Source organism: Lucilia cuprina, chromosome 5, assembly GCF_022045245.1.
Source record: "Lucilia cuprina isolate Lc7/37 chromosome 5, ASM2204524v1, whole genome shotgun sequence".
Taxonomy (NCBI): Eukaryota; Metazoa; Arthropoda; class Insecta; order Diptera; family Calliphoridae; genus Lucilia; species Lucilia cuprina.
Genome location: NC_060953.1, coordinates 75,001 through 96,165, shown reverse-complemented (window position 1 = coordinate 96,165; position 21,165 = coordinate 75,001). Strand labels below are relative to the sequence as shown.

The window sequence follows — 21,165 nt, the reverse complement described above, 5'->3', positions numbered from 1 at the left end:
GCAAACACACATATTTATGTATTCATATCATATCTACATATATTATGCATTTATTAAAAACACTTTATTTATTTACTTTATTTGACATTTCCATATAATGAACACTAACACTTTTACATTATGCGCGAATTATTGGCGCAACGAAAGACAACATAAAAGAAACACAGCGACCGGCACAAACAAATTTATTTTTTCTATCAAATTTCACACACTTTTTTCTTCCATTTATTTTCAACTTTTCAATGATATTTTTATATACAGATATTAAGAAACAATTATATTACAATTTTATGCAAAAATATTTACAGATTATTAGATTTTTTATGCAAAAATACTAATTTTCCTAAGACACTTCTAATTCAAGACCGAACCGTGTGAAAATATGCGTAAACTAAAAGAGAAAAAAAATGACAAGTAACAAAATAGTACTAAATAGCTGTCATTTAAGAAATGAGACGAGTATGCGTTAGTAACTCTATTGCAATTGTGGAATTGGTACACATTTATTATTATATACATATGTAAGTATGTATGTGTGTACATATTATGTATTCACAAAAATATATTTACATCAATTAAGACAACATTCATACAATTGTATTTATATTGATACAGTTTAATATCGAATAAGTAGAATCGCATAATAACATAATATCTTATTAGTCGAGATTTATTTGTATAAAATTATATGTCATTTAACGATAAGAGATTAATTAAATTTGGAGTAATCTTTGGAATTTGTTTATGCAGAATCTTAATAAGAATCTAAAAATTTCATATCAATGAGGGTAACACCAACCTTATTTTGAAATAAAAGAAATGAACCAAAACAATATGTGACGAAGTATGATTTGGTTGAAAAACTGGCAAAATTAAAAAAAAAATAGTTTAAATTACTGTACAAAGTATGTACACTAAAAGTCAATATACTTTAATTTAATTTTTATATTATAGTTAATAGTTTTTTTAATTTCCTTATTAATTAACGGAATACGTTTTGAAACTGTAGATATAGCATAGCATGTATATAACATTTTTAACTTTAAAATTTTAATTTAATTTTAATTTTTAATTAATTGCAACAAATGCATATATTTTTATTAGCACAAAGAACTTTTTACAAGATAATGATCATTATTTTTTTATTTATTAACATTAGAATGCCTTGACCTTAACATAACTTTAAGTTATGTTACTCAAATTTTTTAATTTTTTTTTTGGCATTCACATATGTATATATAAACATACATATATATAAACATATATATATATCCACTAACACTTCTCTTTAAACTTGTTGTTGGCGCAACGAACAAAAGCACAAAAGAAACAAGGCGACCGGCGCAGATAATTTGTGGTTTGCCTACAACTTTACACACTTTTTTCATTTATTTATTTTAAACTTTTAAGGGATATTTTTATACGTTGATATTAAAAAACACTTGTATTACAATTTTATGCAAAAATATTTACATTCTATCTACTTTTTTAAGTAAAAATATTAATTTTCGTTAGAACCTTTCAATTAACGACCGAACCGTGTGAAAAATACGAATAAACTAACAGAGATGCAATGCTAAAAATGACAAGTAATAAAATTGTACTAAATAGCTGTCATTTACGAAATGAGATGAGAATGCGTTAGTAACTCTATTGCAATTGTGGAGTTTGTAGACATTCACATTACATACATACATTTATGTACATATTATGTATTCACAAAAATATATGTATATCAACAAAGACACCTTCATACGATTAAATTTATATTGATACAATTTAATATTGAAAAGAATAATCGCAACATAATAAAGGTAATTAATTTGAATGTACATTTATATAAATCTCGTTAAGCGTACTTGTTGTTCCATTTGTTTTGCTATTGCTACGATATTGATATAGTAGGGAAAATTAAATATATTTAAATTTTATAAAGGTTATTTAAAACTCCGCACAACCGAATATAACACTCTTCCTTTTTAATTTTAAAATAATTCCAAATATTATTTGAAAAACGATTTAGGGATTAAGATATGTTTAAATATTATGGTACAATTTCATTATACCCTACACCACTTTAGTGGGGAGGGTATATTGGGTTTGTGCTGATGTTTGTAACATACAACAATATTCGTCCTATACCCACCTTAAAGTAAACCAATCGGCTTAGAATCATTTTCTGAGTCGATTAAGCTATGTCCGACCGTCCGTCTGGCTGGCATGGACACCCAGCCAGCCAGACCTTGTGCGCAAGGTACATGCCGCAATTTTCAAGATAATTGGATGAAATTTGGCACACACGCTTCTTTTGGCCCAAGGACGAAGCCTATTGAAAATGGTTAAAATCGGTCCATCATTTCGACTAGCCCCCATACAACCGTACCCCCCAAATAGGGCCTTTTGGTTTATAATTAATTTAAATGATCTATTATGTTAATAAAAGTCGACAAAACTTAGTTTTATAGAACTTCAAATGACACTACCGATTTTTGTAATGATCGGGCTTCATTTGAACCTATCCCCCATACAAACTCCCCTTCAGAAAATGACTTAAAGGTCAAAATTCACATGCAAACACTAATAACACTTTTAAATTCTACAAAAATAATATTGAAGAAAACTTAACTCCCCCTACCAACATTTTTTAAGGATAGGGCCATATTTTGCCCTACTTCCCTTTGAGCCCTCTTAACAAACCTAATGCTTAATTTTTTAAATAATCCCCATTTTTAACATACATACTGACTGGTGTAGGGTATCATATGGTCGGCTACGCCCCACTATACATTCATACTTGTTTTCCACTAGCGTTAAGATTTGTATTTTCTTCTTTTTCGCAAATATCTTTAGTATTAAAACGCATATTTGTATACATCCCCGGAACAAAAAAAATTCCTACAACTTTTCACTCTTCCATCCTTTCAGAGATGACCGAACTGCATAAAAAATGTGCGTTAATTAGAAGAGATCTAAAAATGATTGACACTGATAAAATTTAATTAAAAAGTTGTGATTTAGGATTTGAGATTTGAGATGCGTAAAAAACTCTATTGTACGATTACATACTCATATATCTAGCACAATTAGTTGAATTTGTAAAAAATAAAAAAGAAAACAAAAAATCCACTTACATTCACACCACATACATAAATATGAATACATATTTATGTATTCATATTAGAATACTACTTTTTTCTTTACATATATACATACATATATGCATTTATTAAAAAAAGATTTACATATTTATTATTTTTTTATTTGACATTTCCATATATTAAAATTACACTAACACTTTTACATTATGCGCAGAATATTGGCGCAACGAACGACAACATAAAAGAATCACAGCGACCAGCACAAACAAATTTATTTTTTCCAACAAATTTTACACACTTTTTTCTTTACTTATTTTCAACTTTTCAATGATATTTTTATATACAGATATTAAGAAACAATTATATTACAATTTTATGCAAAAATATTTGCAGATTATTAGATTTTTTATGCAAAAATATTAATTTTTCTAAGACACTTCTAATTCAAGACCGAACCGTGTGAAAAATATGCGTAAACTAAAAGAGAAAATAAAAGAGTTGCTAAAAATGACAAGTAATAAAATTGTACTAAATAGCTGTCATTTACGAAATGAGACGAGTATGCGTTAGTAACTCTATTGCAATTGTGGAATTGGTACACATTCACATTACATACATATGTTTGTATGTATGTACATATGTATGGATATAAGTATTCACAAAAATATATTTACATCAATAAAGACACCTTCATACAATTGTATTTATATTGATACAAGTTAATAAGCAGAATCGCAACATAATCAAGGCAATTAATTTAAATGTACAATTACATAAATCATATAATTCCCATCGAATACTTTTTAATAAACTGATTAATTTAATTCAGTAATCTTATTAGTCGAGCATTATTTGCATAAAATTATATGTCATTAAACGATAAGAGATTTATAAAATTTGGAGTAATCTTGGAATTTGTTTATGGGGAATCTTAAGAAGGATGTAGATGCCGAAGTATGATTTGTAGAAAAACTTTCAAAATTACAAAAAAAAAATGTTTAAAATTGCAGTCGGTACAAACTAGGTGCTCTAAAAGTAAACTGATTTAATGTTTAATGCATATTTAAATTAAATATGAAATAGTAAAGAGAAAAAATCACTTACATAATTAAGTTTTTTTTTAATTTCCTTATTATTTTACACTTTTAACTCTTAAATTATTAAATGCATTATTAACTCATTATTTCTTTCTTTATTTATGAACATTAGAATGCCTTGACCTTAACATAACTTTTAGTTATGTTAATCAATTTTTTTATTTTTTTTCGGCATTTACATATGTATATACATATACATATTTTGCACATTTCACTAACTTCTCTTTACACTTGTTGTTGTCGTGACGAACAAAAGCACAAAAGAAACAAGGCGACCGGCGCAGATAATTTATGATTCGCCCACAACTTTACACACTTTTTTCATTTATTTATTTTACACTTTTAAAGGATATTTTTATACGTAGATATTAAAAAACACTTGTATTACAATTTTATGCAAAAATATTTACATTCTATCTACTTTTTTAAGTAAAAATTCTAATTTTCTATAGACACTTTCAATTAACGACCGAACCGTGTGAAAAATACGAGTAAACTAACAGAGATGCATTGCAAAAAATGACAAGTAATAAAATTCTACTAAATAGCTGTCATTTACGAAATGAGATGAGTATGCGTTAGTTACTCTTTTGCAGTTATACATTTCATTCAAAAATACTTGGAATCAATGTATATTACAAATTTATTAACATACGTACTTATATAAATCAAAATGTACATATTTATTTAAAAGTTAAAGCTATAGGAATTTGATAACTATAATAAGTAGGTATGTTTATTAAAATTTAAGTTCCGATTTTTATATGGCACTGAAATTGTAACATTTGTAATAGTTGTCCATGATGGCAAATAATATATAAATGGCTACAAAATATACATACATATTTATGTTCTCATGTTGGAATATCTCTCAATTGTATTGAACACGAGTGGGCCTTAGTTCCCTATCAACGATTGACAATTTTGATCTCAGTACAGTATGTTAAAAAAGTTCTTTAATCTTTTCGAATATATATTATAGTTTAAAATATATATTTTGGTCCACCAAATGATTTATATGTATTATTTTCTCTGCTTATTGAAATTCAAAATTGTCGTAAGTTTTAGCTTAAACAAAAAATAAACATGTTCAGTACATTTATACTCATCGTTTGCGAGGTGTTCCTGCGGAATACTAATGTTTACAAATACACATGTATTTAAATTGAAAAAAGCAACTCAAATATTAAAAACACACAAAAGATATTTGTATTTCTCTTATATCCGTCAGTGGTTTATTTCCCGGTATTTCCTGCTTTACTCACATCTATATACATACATATGTATTTTCTCAACAAATTTCTTCTTCAATTGAGTTGCACACTCATCTCATGTTGAAAATGACAATTGAGAGCTTAGTACAAATTTACATTCGAATCAGTTGTTGATTTTAAATAATGTAGAAAAATTTTTATTTTTACATAAAACTATTCCATTGTCAAAATATTTCAGTATTAAATTAAATATTAATTGCTTTCAAATGTTTTTGTTTACAAATATATCTTTGGATTGCTTTAAGTAAGTAAATAAAGTAAAATAAATGGTGTGTAAAGTTGCAGGAATAATGTTTCTTTAGTTTTTGTGCCGGCCGGTATGATTTTATGTTGCTATTCGTTACGATAATCACGTGTATGGATGTGTAGATTAATAAGAATGTAAATCGAAAAAACAAACGGTAGATACATATTTACATATGTACATATGTATTTATCTCCATACCAGGGTTGGCAATGTTAGTAAAATATACTTTTTTTATAAACGTATACTTTTTAACTATGGTATAATTTGTTATACACATACATACATATGTACATATGTATATAACTATGTAAATAATACATAATATAAGTAATAATAATTTTAAAATTCAGTGGAGAATATGATGACAAGATATTTTTAAAATTTTTATCTATTTTTTCGATGTATTTTGTTAAATAAAAATTCAAAAATTGAACAAGACATTTGACAATTTACAAAAGTAGTAATTGGTATTTCATTGAGCAACGATGAAGCAATGGGAAAGTTAACAATATCTTAGCTTAAAACTGCAGGGTACTTACGTAGGTTGTACAATGTATATACATATGTATACATACATATGTATAATGATTTTACTCTGTTGCTTTGCAATATTGCTACTCTTTGCTACACACATTTAATTTCTATTTTTAAACTCTGATGTATATTTACAGAGTCAAAAATCATTTCCTTTCTGAGCGCAGAATGAAAAAGGGATGGCATGTAAAATTTTAAAACAGTACAAAACCACATTAAAAATAGTACTTATTTGATTCCGATTGTACCAAATCGGTATTTCTTAGTAATTTTTATCAATATATAAAAAAATAATAATTAACTACGTGTTTATTTAATCCAAAGATAAATCTATAGACTTGACAATATACCAGTCAATAGAGTAAACAACAGACCACTCTATAGAACAGTTTGAAAACTAGTTCAAAGTCTAATTCACAGAATACTCCCTAGACCATAAAAAAGGGACTCCTTTGGTAAGAGTTATTACAATATACAATATTTCAAACTTTAAACACTACTTAAATTGACATTCTTTTGAACTTTAAATCCAAAGTATAATGAAATATTATTATTTCAATCAAAAAATAAAATTAGGATTGTACCAAATGGGTCTTTGGTGTACGATTGTACTTTTCAAGATTGAATTGTACCAAAAAAGTACAATTATGCCAATTTTGCCAAACCTGCTATAAACCTATTTAATTTCACATCTTTCCTAGCCACTCTCACTCTCTTTCTCTTTTATAACATCATTCACCACCAATGTTGATTTCTTGTGTATGAGTAAAATAAATTGTACTTAAACTTATAGATTATTAGTTAATAGACATTGGTTTCAATTTATTTTGCTAAATTGTTCTATACAAGTTGCACATTAAATTCACCATCGATTTCTTTCAAAATATTTTTAAGTTTCAGAGAAAAAACACTCCTCTACAGTGATGTAGGGTATACCAAAGTACAATTCTGTTAGTAAATGTACTTAAAAATACCCCTTTTTATCAACACAACACGAAAAATTGAGATACACCGAAAGAGAGAAAAAAGATACAATAGAAAAATGAGATGTTTTTTATAATCGAAAAGAAAATACTTCAGCAGTATTTAATACATTTTACGTTTAGTATTCAGTTTTACTAGTAGCGTTGCAGTGAGTAGAGGTGTTTGAGGAAAAAGATATTCAGGTAGTGAGTGAATGGATACAATAAATATACGGTGATACGGAAGCAAGAAAAAAACGAGAATAAAATAAAAAATTAACAAATTTTTACTTATACTTTACTTTTGAAAGCAACAACAAGAATTAACGTTAAAAAGAAAAGGCACTAGCAGAAATATATTAATAATGAAAAATATATATATATATGTATATACGAGTATATAATGTGTGTGTATAAATAAATTCCAAAATTGAAAAAATACTTATACGTAAAATTAAACGAAAGTCAATTTTGCCAGTGACGTCACTTAACCACAAAATTTAAATAAGAAAAATAGTGAATTTAAAACTTGGTAATAAATCGTGTAATGCGTATAGGTATTTTCTATTTCGCCAATCTAGTGTTGACAAAATAACGATAAAGATTTCCATATACAGTAATAATTAATAAAAAAAATATTTTATTTTTAAACGACGTGTTAAATGCAGACATTGTTGTCTACAAATTAAATAAAAAAATATTCAAACATAATTATTTACATACAAACAAACATAGCACATTTATTTGTATATGTATTCGTTTTTAACACGAAAATTTGCAACGTCATATTAAATCAAGGTGAAATCAATACAATAAAACAAGCAACAAATTTCTCAATATTGTACAAATGTCCATATGTATGTATGCAGTGACATTATTAACAAAAACAACCAGTGAACATAGTTGTTTGCGAATCCGTTAATAAATACTCGAACTTACATTTGTTGCTGACTGTAAGAAATCAATAATAGAAATTGTAACCAATCAGAGCAACAACAATAACAAAACAATTAAATTTTGAAAAATCAAAAAGCTAAAAATTTTACGTTGGCGATACAAAATTACTCGTATATATTGTTCCTAGAATTTTCCACCATCACAAACAACAACAAATACTACAGAGCAAAGTGGTAGTAGTTGTCAAAATCGCTGCTCCCTCTCTTCTAACTGTTTGTTGCTGGCTCATTTAATCAAAAACAGAGAACGAAAGAAAAAACGACGAAATCATTAGCTTTTGTTGTTGCAGCCATATAAACTGTGAAAAATAAGTGAAATAAAGAAAATTCTTGAATAAAAAACGAGAAAATTAAAAAGAAAAATAGATCAACAACAATACATCAGCAGACAAAGAAAATTGTAAAAATAAACATCGAAAACAAGAGCATAGTAAAGCAGAAACGAAAAATAGGTACTAATTTCGATACTAAAGACTGGCGCACTATATTAACGTTGCAAAATGAAACCCACTGTGATATCAAATGCAAGTGCATCAGCATCATCTGGCACTGGTAATCCGCAAGCTGGAGGAAATGGTGTAACGATACCTATAAATCATGAGTACAGAGGTCAACCGGCAACTCAACAGCAACACCAGCCTCAGTATCAAGCACAGGCTCAGCATTATGTAGCCGGCGAATCGCAGGTCACCAGTTATGGATCTCCAGGATCTCTTGGAAGAGGACAACAGCCGCAACAACCCCATCCACAGCAGCAACAAATTCCAGCACATTTTCAGGTTGGTATCACGATTCTCCTTGTATCGCTTCTTAACATTTTTTTTTGGGAAAAACAGTTTTGAATGTTTTACCTCATTCCATTTTTTCTTAAATCTTCGTTGCTTCGGCCAAATTAGTCATGTGAATTTTTTTATTGCACTATTTCATGCCTTAAATGGTGAATACAAAAAACGCAGCAACTACTATATATTAGATAATCATGGAATTTGATAAACCTGATATGTTTAGTACAAATAAACAGATCTCTTCATTTAAAAAAATTCTAATCAGGCCAATATTTTAAAATAGGTATTATATGTATAATATAGAAAAACACGGAATTAGCGAAGAAATTTGATTAAATATATTTTATAAATTAGAAATAGCTTATATAGATTTATCATTAAACTACTGCAATTTATAATATTTCGAGTTGAATTTCCTTTTAATATTTTAATATGGTATGTCGCAGTGAACGAAAATCAATAGACCCCATGTACCAAATTTCAACAAATTATCTTCTAAATTGTGACTTGTTGTTTAATCGACTAAATGCAAAATCAATCGAATCATATAATAAAGATGTTCGAACGTAACAACTAGTAAGATAATCGATATAGATTTCAGGATAAGAAGTTCATGTAAAAAGTAAATTTCGAGTTTAAAGCAAGATTCTTAGAGATTTCTAGTGGTTTGGGCATCACTTATTTTAAATTGGACCAACTCACGAATGACTGTCGCTAAAATCAAAAAACTAAATTTCAAATTTAAAGTAAAATTAGTCCAACTCACGAATGGCTGCCGCTAAAATCAAAATATTTTAAGAATCATTTTAAAATAAAGTAAGGCCAATTAAAAAAACTAATGCTATTGCTCTATATACATATGTTTGTACATATGCAACATTTGAAATGTTCAAGGTCATTATTTTTTATTTAAAATTCCAACGAATTGTTTTTTTTCCTCTTGTTACAAGTGATGATGCGTGAAGGTCATTTACAGCAAAAACAAAATAAGATAAACAAATAATAAAACATTTTCAACTACTACAACTAATCTAAAACCACAAATCAGTTTACGCAAAATAAAATTAAATATTCTTTGGGACTTCCAATTGGAATTTAGAATTTATAAATAATAATTTTTTTTTAATGGATTCGGAAAATTTTTGGAATTTAATAAGAAATTTTATATGTAAATTACAAAATTTATAAATGCAATTAGTAAGTTCTGAAATAAAAACAACAATAATGTCCAAGAAATGACATTTTCTTTATTTTTGGTGAATTATGTATGTAGACATCTGCCTAAGTTGTTTAGGATTTTGTTTTAGTAAGGTTCAATTTTATTTAAGAATAAAGTAATTAATTATTTATCAAGTTGCTACGTTATACCTTCTAAAACATCTCTTTAACCACAAATTTATGTAATTTACAGCTGTTAGTTGCCTGTTGTCTTACGCAATTTCATTTTAGCATCTGTGAAGTTCAGTTGCTATTGATGATGTCGATCATTACTTTCATGATTTGAACAAAAATATGCGATATACTTTTGTTTTTCAAACATTCGAATTTGTGTTTGCTGGGTATTTATGTACATACATACACAAGATCTTCGCTTTTTTAGGTGTTTATTTGTTCTCATAAGACATAGTGTGGGTGGTTTCGAATAAAAACAAAACAACTTGATGCTTAGACACAAGATTACAAAACTACATTTATATGTACATATTTAGATTGATTTCTGCGTGGTTATGTGTTTATATAAACATTTGTACATACATATGTATAAATTAATTTATATTATATATGCATTAGACCGGCTCAATCTCGATACCAAATAAAATAATTTTTCCAGTCACTCTTCTCAATGAAATTTGATTAATAATCGACAGAGGCTTCGATCTATTACACTACAATACGTTTGTGGTCTTATTTGAGTAGGAATTGAAATCTAATTAATAAAAAACGATTCTCTATATAAAATTTCAATTATATTTGATTTGATTATGTTTATTATTTTATTAAGAAACAAAATTTCAAATTAACTCGTTTTTATATGATACATTTGGTACGTTTTTACAAAATTTTAATGTTTTTCATCAAAACAAATGTCAAAAAAATGGCATTGATAGAAACAAGCATTTCAATGTAAATATTTTTTTTGCTTCTTCTGTAAAACTTTAAAAATTTTAAATAGGTCCGTTTGTGTTTTAGGTGAGGATATACAGATACTATGTTCTTTAGAAATACATTAAATTTCTAATAAAGATAATAATTGATATTATGACGTAATACACAAAAAAACACTAACAATAAACTGTTTTTATACGTAATATGTACATACGTTTCATACATACATATGTATGCATGTACGTATGTATGTATATATTTACAAAAATGATTACTTGATTTTAAAATCATTCCTCGAATTATTTTATCATGTATTGAATCTATCGATTTTTACGTCATTGATTGCTGTTGACTTTTTCCCCTTCATTTTGTTGTTTTTTGCTTTTTAATATTTCTTTGATCAAAATGTTTTTAAGTTTTTATATTTTATTGTCATATTCATTTTATTTTATGAATGTGTATTATGTACTACTTTATTGTTTAATACTTATACATAAATACAAATACTATATTGTTAATAACAGAATGAATCATTGCTAAAAATATTTGTTGTTTGTTGGCGAGTTTTTATATATGTGGGCCGCACTTGTTTTACTCTTCGTAGTATACACGTCGTTTCGTTTAAACTTTGTACATTTTGTGCCAGTTAAATAAATTTCAAAATATGTATATGTATGTATATATGTATGTGCACTGCGATTTATATTTCTTCCTTAACATGTAATTGATACAATTAAATATTTATTTAAAATTATACTTGTTTCATTCTATAGGCTATTTACCAAAAACAATTCTAATTTCATATAAATAATTCTGGTTTAAAAAAATCAATTATTAATAAAAATTCACTTCAGATTTCTTCCCGATCAAAAATTACAATTTTATTTATTAATTTAAATTTATGAGAAACTCACGATACCCATTCTGATAGACTAGATCACTACAAACTATGCTATCGAGGCATCCATTATAATTTTAATTCTGACAAAAATCTGTAATCTGTACTTTTTTATGATTTTGTTTAATTGTATCTTTATTTGTATATTCCAGCAGGACTTTGATTTTGAACCTGATATGGGCATAGATATGTTTCCTCGGAGCCGCTTGGGACGTATGACTCATGATCCTTTTGGAGATTTCGGAGGTACTTCACGTAAGCGTACTAGTTTGCATGATCCCCAATTTCATACTGATGGTTTTTCTCGTTATTTTGATGATGCTGCAGATTTTGGTTTTCCCCAGTTCAACTCATTGGGTCGTCGCCGAGTGAATACTCATAACGATGATGATTTCTTTAATCGTTTGCCTTCAGAATTCCGTCAATATATACCAGAAAGTTTCGCTCATCGGCGAGGAGGTTCTGGCATGGCAGGAAGTCCAGGAACTGGGCCGACCATGGCTCATCCGCAGCAGTCGACTCAACAGCAACCACATTTTTACAATACAATGCCGCAGTCTCCATCAAGAAAAGTGTGCGATGCTGCCATCCAAACTGAAGATCCCACTGGACGCTCGGAAGTTGATCATTCACTTAACTCTGATCTTAATCAACATGGTTTGCGCAATACCATGGATATGGGTGTAAAATCACCAGCAGAAAATGATAACCAAAGTCCTAGATCGTCGTCAGCACCACCAACAGAACAGCAACAACCCCAGCAGCCGCAGCAGCAGCCCTACTACTCTCAGCCCCAACAAATACCGGTTAATGGACCCAAACGACCTACACCGCCTCCTCAGCAACAACATCAATTTGCCACTCAAACTAGTCCCCAGATACAGCCCGGAGCTTACAGTGGCCAATCGCCACAATTTCAAAAAGTTTATTATGCTCCCCAACAACAAGCACATCCTCAGCAGAAGCAACAGACTCCACCACCACCCCAGACCCCCGGAGGGTCTTACATACGTACCATACCAATATTTGTGGAGGGTAGGTCCGAACCCATTATCAATAATAAGGAAATTCCCAATCAAAATGCTCCACCAAATGTCGCAACTGGCCCTGCCAATTCTAGGGCTTTTACACCTCCAAAACAACAACCACACCGTCCTACTCCATTAAATACTCAACAGCAACCCACTTCTCAACAGCAACAACAAAGTGGTGGTATACCTCCCCAAACACCTCATACTGTTGATACCATAAACAAAATACAAGATATACAACGTGATGTTTTAGATTTAATGTCACGCGTTGAAAAGTTTTCGGGCACTCGAGCTGACAAGGAATATGTCTATTTGGACGAAATGTTAACTAGAAATCTATTGAAATTGGATAACATCGACACTAATGGCAAGGAGAGCATACGATTGGCACGAAAAGAAGCTATCAAATGCATACAAGCTTCTATTAATGTGCTAGAAGCTAAGGCAGAGGAAAATAAAAAGGCAGCCCAGGTTAATGTCGCCGAAAGCGATGAGCCAGAACAGCAAACTCCCGTCCAAGAAGGTGAATCGCCAGCACCACCAGCAGAAACACAAAAATCTACATCAGCCGAAAAAGTGACCAAAGAATCAACACCAACTGCTGCAGCTGACCAAACCGTGGAACCGGCGGATCACAAAAATAATGAACCCATACCACTGCCTCCACCTGAAAGTCAGAAATTCAATGAAGTTAAAATAGAAGATTGTCCTGAGGATGATGCAGCTTCCACTACAAGCCATCAAGAATCCGAATCAAAAGCAGAGGGCCCAAAAAAGGAGAATTCATCTGAAACAAAATGATGATATGAAAGAACTCTTAATACAACCGCCAGCTATAAAAAGGCCACCTTTAAAAAGATTGTCTTAGAGCAATACAATTAATGTTAATTTTTAACACATTAGTCTGGGAATAACACATTACATTCATTCATTAATTTCTGGATGTCCATGTAGTTATTCGATTCACAAATTTCAGATGCTTTTAAATTTTAAACTTTATGTTAAATAATACTTACATTTAAAGCCTAAATTAAATTCGTGCCAATCTTTAAATCAATAATTAAATGTTTCTCTTTTTTCTCTAACCTTAACCTCCAACGTGAATATCTAACTTTAAAAATTATTACTTTTTTTAATTTTTAAAACGTGACACTGGTTTCCATAAAACTAAATAGAAATCTTTTAGATTCAAAATAAAACAAGCAATCTAACAGTGTTTAACTCTATCCATAATACGTATGTATAAACCGCCGTTAGTGAAGAATGATTTAAACGACTAATGTTCGTATTTTATTGATTTAAAAAACATAATACATACTCCTGAAAATATTAATATACATTATTAATTGACAGAAATACAAGTGCCTCAATTTACTAGAAAGCTTATAGCATAAACATATTTTATTCAATTCAACTATATTTGAGTATATTTTATTTTATGGACGTTCTGTCGTCTTTCATCTTACTTGAGTTCGTAAAAGAATTGTATTACATATTCTCAATTAGTTGAAGTATATCGGTCTCAGTTATGAATTAATTTAAACTACATAATACATAAATATGTATGTACGTTTCGCAAATTTGCTTTAGTAGGAACATAATCAAACGGCAAAGTGCAAAATTCAACGTAATTTAAACTTATAATAACATTAACACAAATCATAGAATTGGAAGAATATTAAGTTTAAACCAAATAAACACAAATCAAATACATATGTATGTATGTATGTATGTATGTATGTATGTATGTTTGTATGTATGTACGTATATATGTATACTTAAAACTCCGAAAATAATAGACGTAGCATAATAAAATAAGGAAACTGCAAAATTTGGCGTTATGAACTTTTAGAGGCAAATATGAGATACATATGTATGTATGTGTGTGTATAGCGTATGTAATTCTTAAACTTGTAAGAAATTATCAAAATTAAAAAAAGTCTCAAAGTTGTTTTTGTAAAATTTATGTATTTTTTATTTATTTTTTTCACAAAAAAGTTGTAACGTGTTTTATTTGATTTTGTTTTTAATGGTTTTTTAATTTTTTAAAATGCAATTTATGCAAAAACTACATTTTAGATACATAAATACACATATTTCGTTTTATTGATTTAATATAACGAATCGAAATTATGTAGAATGAAACTTAAAAAAAATACTAAAAAAATTATGTATGTATTAAAAGAAAAAGTAAATAAATAAAAAATATAGTACGTACATACATACACATTTGTTAATTCTAGAATAAATTCTGCGTTTTATTGTAATTCCTTGTGGATGTAAGGACAGATTTGACTCATGGTCAGTGTTGTGTGCCAGCAGCTACAGAAAAATGTATCCTTATTTAACTTGTATTTTACGTAAATGCAACAATTAAATATAATTTTCATGATTTTCGGATGCAGCTCCAAAGAATTTTTCATACTCCTCTTGCCTTCTATTACTGAGAGCTTCTCTTTCTTGTTGACTTTTCTTCGAAACAATTAATTATTATTTTCATGATTTTCTGATGCAGCTCCAAAGAATTTTTCATACTCCTCTTGCCTTCTTTTACTGCGAGCTTCTCTTTCTTGTTGCCTTTTCTTCGAAAACCGTTCATGAATTCGCTTCATTTCTTGGACTTCTTTCATTTCTTCTTTATCTTCATCCTGAAAAATTAAGATCAATTGAAATTACAATAAGTAAAATAAGAAACTATTCACTTTCTAAAGTATATGGGGTTTATATGATTCGCAATAAAATCCTATGTAAGGCTAAGGACCATGTGGTTTAAAAAAAATAAACATGGTACATGACTGCATTATATGGAACAATAAAACGGATCATGTACTTTAAAAATGTTTACAGGAAAGTAGTTTCCTGTAGTACATACATGTACTCCATAATTTTTGCAGGAAAGTTAATTATAAATACATTTAAGTTTTAACTTACACTCATATTTAGACGTAACACCAGGGCTCTTCTGCCATCTGACATTGGCTGGGAATATTGCATAAAATTTTTTAGTCTTTCTGCAGGCGGGACACTTCGCTCGACCACCAAAACGATTCGTGCCCATTGTCTTTGCCATTCATTGCGAATCTCAGCTATTTTTTGATATGTATTACCCATCATAGCGATTAACATGTTGACTAACAACACACTGACTATGACCATAAACAGAAAGAAAAGTATCTTTGCCTCAGCTTCATGTTGCGTTGAAGACATAGCCCCATAGTAGTCGCCGAAATTGGTAAGGGACATTAGAAACATAGCTACGACAGATTCCATTGGTGAAGGCATGGGATTTGTACCTGTATCGTCAATCTCTTCTGGAGTTGCAGGATTATCAAAAGTTAAAAATATAATGTAATATGCCTGGGAAAACCCCATAACAAACACTAAGTAAATGGATACAAAACGAATTAAATCACCCATAACCATTCGATATATCATCACGACAAATGGTCCAACAGTTTTAAATCCCCTATAAAATTAAAAAGAATATATAGAAGCAACTTTCGGTATTTCATTAATAAACCCACCGGCAAAAGAAGAGAAAGTACGGTGCTGTTGTTAACATAATACATACTGCTACATGATCATCTAGCTCCGTTAAACATGATAATCTTAACCAAGGAATAGTCATCATAAGGCAACACGAAAATAGAAACATAACTCGTGACGGCGCCGTCATCTTAAAATAAATGTAAATATTATTATACAAAATCGAACTTGTGTAAATTGTTTTTCTTACTAGATTCTCAATAAACATTTTATAGCCTAAAAATCTGGCTTCTCGTAAAGCAGATAACAGATACAGTATGGCACCAAAAAATATAACAATTTCTGAAATAATTCGTATCTTTTCGGTGCAGGAAAGAGTAGAAAATAATTAGTATCTTAAATATGAACTTAAATTAAGTTATGACTCTTTAGTTCCCAATTAGCAACATTCATGATTTATTAAATTCTAAAAGAAAACATCGCGAACATAATCAAGAAAAAGTAGTTTCGAGGTAAATGGCTTGGTATGTTTAATGACATTTTACATTTTTTTATTAGTAGAGTTTAATATGCTTCTCATCTGTATTGATATTAATGTTCATTTATCTAATATTCGTGAAAACATGAATTCTATCTCTTAGGGCGTTTTACTTACTACTCAGTTTAATTAGGCTTAACTTGCTGTTAGATTAAACTCGGAACAAATTTAGGCAGACTTTAACCGACAATTGTGTTTTTGGACAATAACACTCAGTTAAACTAAGATAATAAGTAACTTTACTGATTACTAAAAACACAAAACATATATTAAACCAGGTTTAATCAAAGATTGAAGATTATCTTAATTATTTATGAATAATTAAGTAAAATACATTGTATTTAAAAAATTAAAATGTAGTCCCATAACATTGACATACTTCAAATTTGCGTTTTAGAATAATTATTAATCTACTCTGACCTACATAATGCACTAAAATTCTAAACATTCAACCACTGGTAGGGAACAAAAGACCACAAACAAAACTTATTTCTTTACACATGTTTGCAGACCTTGGCCAAATTCGACTCCATATTCATTAACGGACATTTTTCATAACTACTCCACCAGGAAGGCAAATTATGATCATCACGTTCATCATCAATATACTCGCTGAAATTAAGCCAAAACGTTTCTAAAAAATAAAAACAAAATTATTAGTACAATAGAAATTTGAAACACATCAACTTACTATAGGGCAAATTATTTTCGATTGCTTTTGTAACGGAAGAATATTGTTGTGTATAAAATGTTATATTACTCGTTTCGGTTGTTGTCTCTCGGTTGTCGTCTTCCACTTCCTGTTCATCTGGTCCTGGTCGTGAAATAAAGCTAACTAAAGAAAATAAAAAATAAAACGAAAACATGTAAAATTGCTTGTAAAAACGGGATTTTACAAAAGTATCCCATTTAGTTTTTAAGAGATCTATAACAACGCCATCCAATAACTCCAAATGTTCTAATTTATCCTAAAATAAAGGAATTGAAAAAGAAATAAAAGTGTTATGAGCTCAGATTTCCAATTATGTAGTTAGTTTTGGTGAAAAGATATTAACTTACGCCAAAAACTACAAAATTCAAAGCGGAATCCTTGTTTATATTGCCCGTTTTTACATCAATTGTATCAATTTTTGAAAGAGGATATGCAGCGCAAGTTATGCTTCCCAGTTGCCAATATATTTCACGTTCAATACTCATTATATGAAAAAACATCTCGACTCTTCCTAACTTGGCAGCGAGTGTTAAGGGGGTTAAATTGAGAACGTTTCGTTGATGTACATTTGTCCCAACTTCGTAAGCTACATCAAACATATCAATTTTTTCATATATAACCATCATGTGTAATACATTGTTGCCATTCGTGTCTTGTAAATCGGGATCTGCTCCCCTTGCTAAAACCAACCGAAAACATTCTTCCTGAGATAGACAGGCAGCGAAACTCAAAGGAAACTCTCCCCAATAAACATAACCATCATAGTTAGTTATTGGATTCACACCAACGTACTCATGATCTGGAGAATCATAGCGAGAAGGTTTTTGGTCTTCTGCAGACATAAAGGCTCCACAACATCTGAAAGTTTTAAATAAATATTTATTTCCTTATAATTACTACGTTTGGAAAGCACCTGCTAGTGTTAAGTAACTGATTTAGTTTCAGAAAAATGTTCGCCTTTATGTCAAAACTATCGGTTTATGGGATTAGTAGTGATTTTAGTAAATACAAGATCCAATCAAAAAAATAATAAAAAAAGAATATATCTCTTAGAACACGTTAGTATCCAGATCCCATTTAAGGCGGATAATTAAAAACTTAATTATACCAATAATTGGTTTGTGAAATCTACGTTCGAATTTTAACAAAGTACATAGATATATATGTATGTATTCATGTTCATTTAAACGTTTTGAAAGAATTTTTGAATACAAAATTTTAATGGAAAATTTCAAATGGAAGTTAATGGCTAAAACATATTACAATATCTATAATCGAACGATTTATATACATACATATGTGATAAATCATTTACCTTTCTTCTACATACGCATTAGCGTCTAAAAGGTATTTTACCATTGCAGGATCTTCATTGACTATAGCTATGTGAAGTACACTTTCGCCGTAGTATTCATCACTAAGATAAATATCCATTATAAGCTTTGGGTAGAATTTCAACAATCTTTTAGCTAAGTCGGCATGCAAGGAAGACGCGTTCAACAAACACAAATGTAAAATTGTTTCTCCAACTGCTCCTCGTTCCTGAATAGATGCACACGCAAATAAAAAACTATTAGATTTATGGAACCAAATATGTATACGCGTATGTTTAATCGAATCTATAATACGCACATTTAAATTCCAGCACACAAAGCGGTAGGCACTTGGATTCGATATGTATTCGGCTTCTGAAACTTCTGAACAATAATCGTGTATGTTGAAATCATCATCTGGATTTTCTAATGCTCTAATCTCTGGTAGTTGCTTTGTTCTTGCTCTTTCTTTATTACGTAATAAAACCATTTTTGAAACAGGAAAGTAACGACCAGCTCCTTTGTTATATAAAAAAGGCTCCACTTTAGTCTTGATAGCATGATCGATTTCAGCGAATTGTTTTGTCTGACAAGCACGTTTCATCATATCGACTAAAAGACCACCGCCTTTAAGATTAACAAATTTATATAAAGCCTGTGTGGAGACTCCAGCTTGCTTCTTAACACCACTCGTGACATTACTTTCAGTATTTCCCATTATTAATCAATTAAGATCAAACTTTTCTTTAAACCTTTTTGCTATAACATTTCCTCTTATATGTAATGATATCTTAATGTTATTAAAAATCCCTTTAAATTCGAAATCGATTAAACAGTCTATTGTTTCTAACATGGCAATACCTTCGACCTGCACTGTCATGGTATCCAAGGAAATTTTTGGCGGACAAAAAAAGCAACCATTCTTAACGACAACAAAAACAATTAACTGGTTGCTTTATGCGATAAAAATACATTTCACTGTTTTTTTCATTATTTTTGTTGTGCTTGTAATAAAATGTAATTTGTCGTTTCGTCCTTTTTTTAAACAATACATTTCTAAATAATTATGCAATTTGATATTTTTAAACAAAACTTAAATTTTTAAATGCTTGGCTGTTACATACAACCTTTTTCATTTCGGCGCCGGTTTCATATTAAAAACAGATTTCTTATTAAAATTACGTTTTAATATATTTTTTGTTTATTGTATATGTTTATGAATGTATGAAAGAGTAAAATATAAAAAGGACATAAGTGTTTTCAAAATAATATGTATAAAAACATAAACGCTAAGCGTAGTTTTTTTTTAATAAAATATAATATACAACAAAAATAATAATTGTGTGACAGGACGCAATAGTTAAAATAAGGACGTAAGAAAAACAAAACAATTATATGACTTAAAATTAATCTGCAACTGACATAAATTATCAAAATGAAATTCAAAGTTTTTTTTATTTAACAAACCAATATTAATACATACATATATATACATGTATGTATGTATATAAAGTAAACATTTTATATACATTTAGTGACTTTTAAAAAGACTCGAAACTGGTAGCAAATTCATATAATTTATTACTGAATATGAATTTATTTCCAAATCTCTTATTATTTATGAAGATGTCATTTGCAGGTTTTGACAATGGATTCAATCTATTAAGGTCTTAAAAATAAAGCTGCAAAAAATGTATAAACAATTATTTTTTACGAAAATACATATTAATGCTTTAGAGTTGGCACCACTAATATAATGATTAAGTATTAATTGTAGATACAATATTTAATTAGCAAAAGTTCTAAATTACAGTTTCTGTATATGGAGTTTAAAATTGGATTTTTTTTAACTATTGCTTGTAAATATGCAAAGTAATTTCAACAAATAAAATATAATCTATGCCTTGGACCTACGTTCAACAAGATATATAATTTTTTTATTTGTTAAAATTATCTAAACATTTTATAAACCTAAAATTTTAGTAAAATATATATTTTAAAAAATTTTCTCCTTCCTATAGATTATTAGTCTATTATTTCGACATAGTTTGCCGGAAACAGTCCATAAGTTCCATCAGGTCCCAAACCTTGCCACCACCCTTCATCGATTTGATCAATATGAGTAATA

The 21,165-nt window shown here is 29.0% G+C and overlaps 3 protein-coding genes and 1 long non-coding RNA gene across 13 annotated transcripts in view; 1 reads left to right on the top strand and 3 right to left on the bottom strand.

Moving 5' to 3' along the window:
* Positions 1–4,774: 4,774 nt before the first annotated feature.
* On the bottom strand, positions 4,775–5,320 carry LOC124420376. Its single transcript, XR_006941159.1, has 3 exons — positions 5,293–5,320; positions 5,038–5,227; positions 4,775–4,965 (listed from the first exon to the last, which is right to left on the bottom strand). It is a non-coding gene; the product is annotated as an uncharacterized LOC124420376 (long non-coding RNA).
* A 2,040-nt stretch (positions 5,321–7,360) lies between these two features.
* Positions 7,361–14,048, top strand: LOC111691230 (BAG domain-containing protein Samui). Of its 5 annotated transcripts, none has more exons than XM_046952169.1 (3): positions 7,361–8,947; positions 12,113–12,212; positions 12,285–14,048. In XM_046952169.1, exons 1-3 carry the CDS (start codon positions 8,669–8,671, stop codon positions 13,787–13,789), a joined length of 1,884 nt encoding a protein of 627 aa, XP_046808125.1. In that variant the 5' UTR covers positions 7,361–8,668; the 3' UTR covers positions 13,790–14,048. The 5 variants fall into 5 exon arrangements, with proteins under 5 accessions (XP_046808125.1, XP_023309671.2, XP_023309663.2 ...); XM_023453903.2 differs by having other exon boundaries at positions 12,110–12,212; XM_046952170.1 differs by lacking the exon at positions 7,361–8,947 and adding an exon at positions 11,716–11,731 and having other exon boundaries at positions 12,110–12,212.
* Positions 14,049–15,150: 1,102 nt separating this feature from the next.
* On the bottom strand, positions 15,151–20,035 carry LOC111691079 (transient receptor potential cation channel subfamily V member 5). 2 transcript variants are annotated; one of them, XM_023453723.2, is made up of 9 exons: positions 19,357–20,035; positions 19,040–19,266; positions 18,072–18,582; positions 17,704–17,980; positions 17,525–17,646; positions 16,725–16,832; positions 16,513–16,664; positions 15,920–16,454; positions 15,151–15,636 (listed from the first exon to the last, which is right to left on the bottom strand). In XM_023453723.2, exons 1-9 carry the CDS (start codon positions 19,753–19,755, stop codon positions 15,472–15,474), a joined length of 2,496 nt encoding a protein of 831 aa, XP_023309491.2. In that variant the 5' UTR covers positions 19,756–20,035; the 3' UTR covers positions 15,151–15,471. The 2 variants fall into 2 exon arrangements, with proteins under 2 accessions (XP_023309491.2, XP_046808124.1); XM_046952168.1 differs by having other exon boundaries at positions 16,513–16,832.
* Positions 20,036–20,215: 180 nt separating this feature from the next.
* Positions 20,216–21,165, bottom strand: part of LOC111690823 (drebrin-like protein) — a 4,692-nt gene continuing 3,742 nt past the window's right edge. For 4 of the 5 annotated variants that reach the window (XM_023453412.2, XM_023453405.2, XM_023453397.2 and 1 more), the window contains one exon: positions 20,216–21,165. This exon is cut by the window's right edge and continues 37 nt beyond it. In XM_023453412.2, the coding sequence (XP_023309180.1) occupies positions 21,063–21,165 (103 nt within the window). In that variant the 3' untranslated portion in view covers positions 20,216–21,062. The other variant, XR_006941061.1, reaches the window with a different exon arrangement.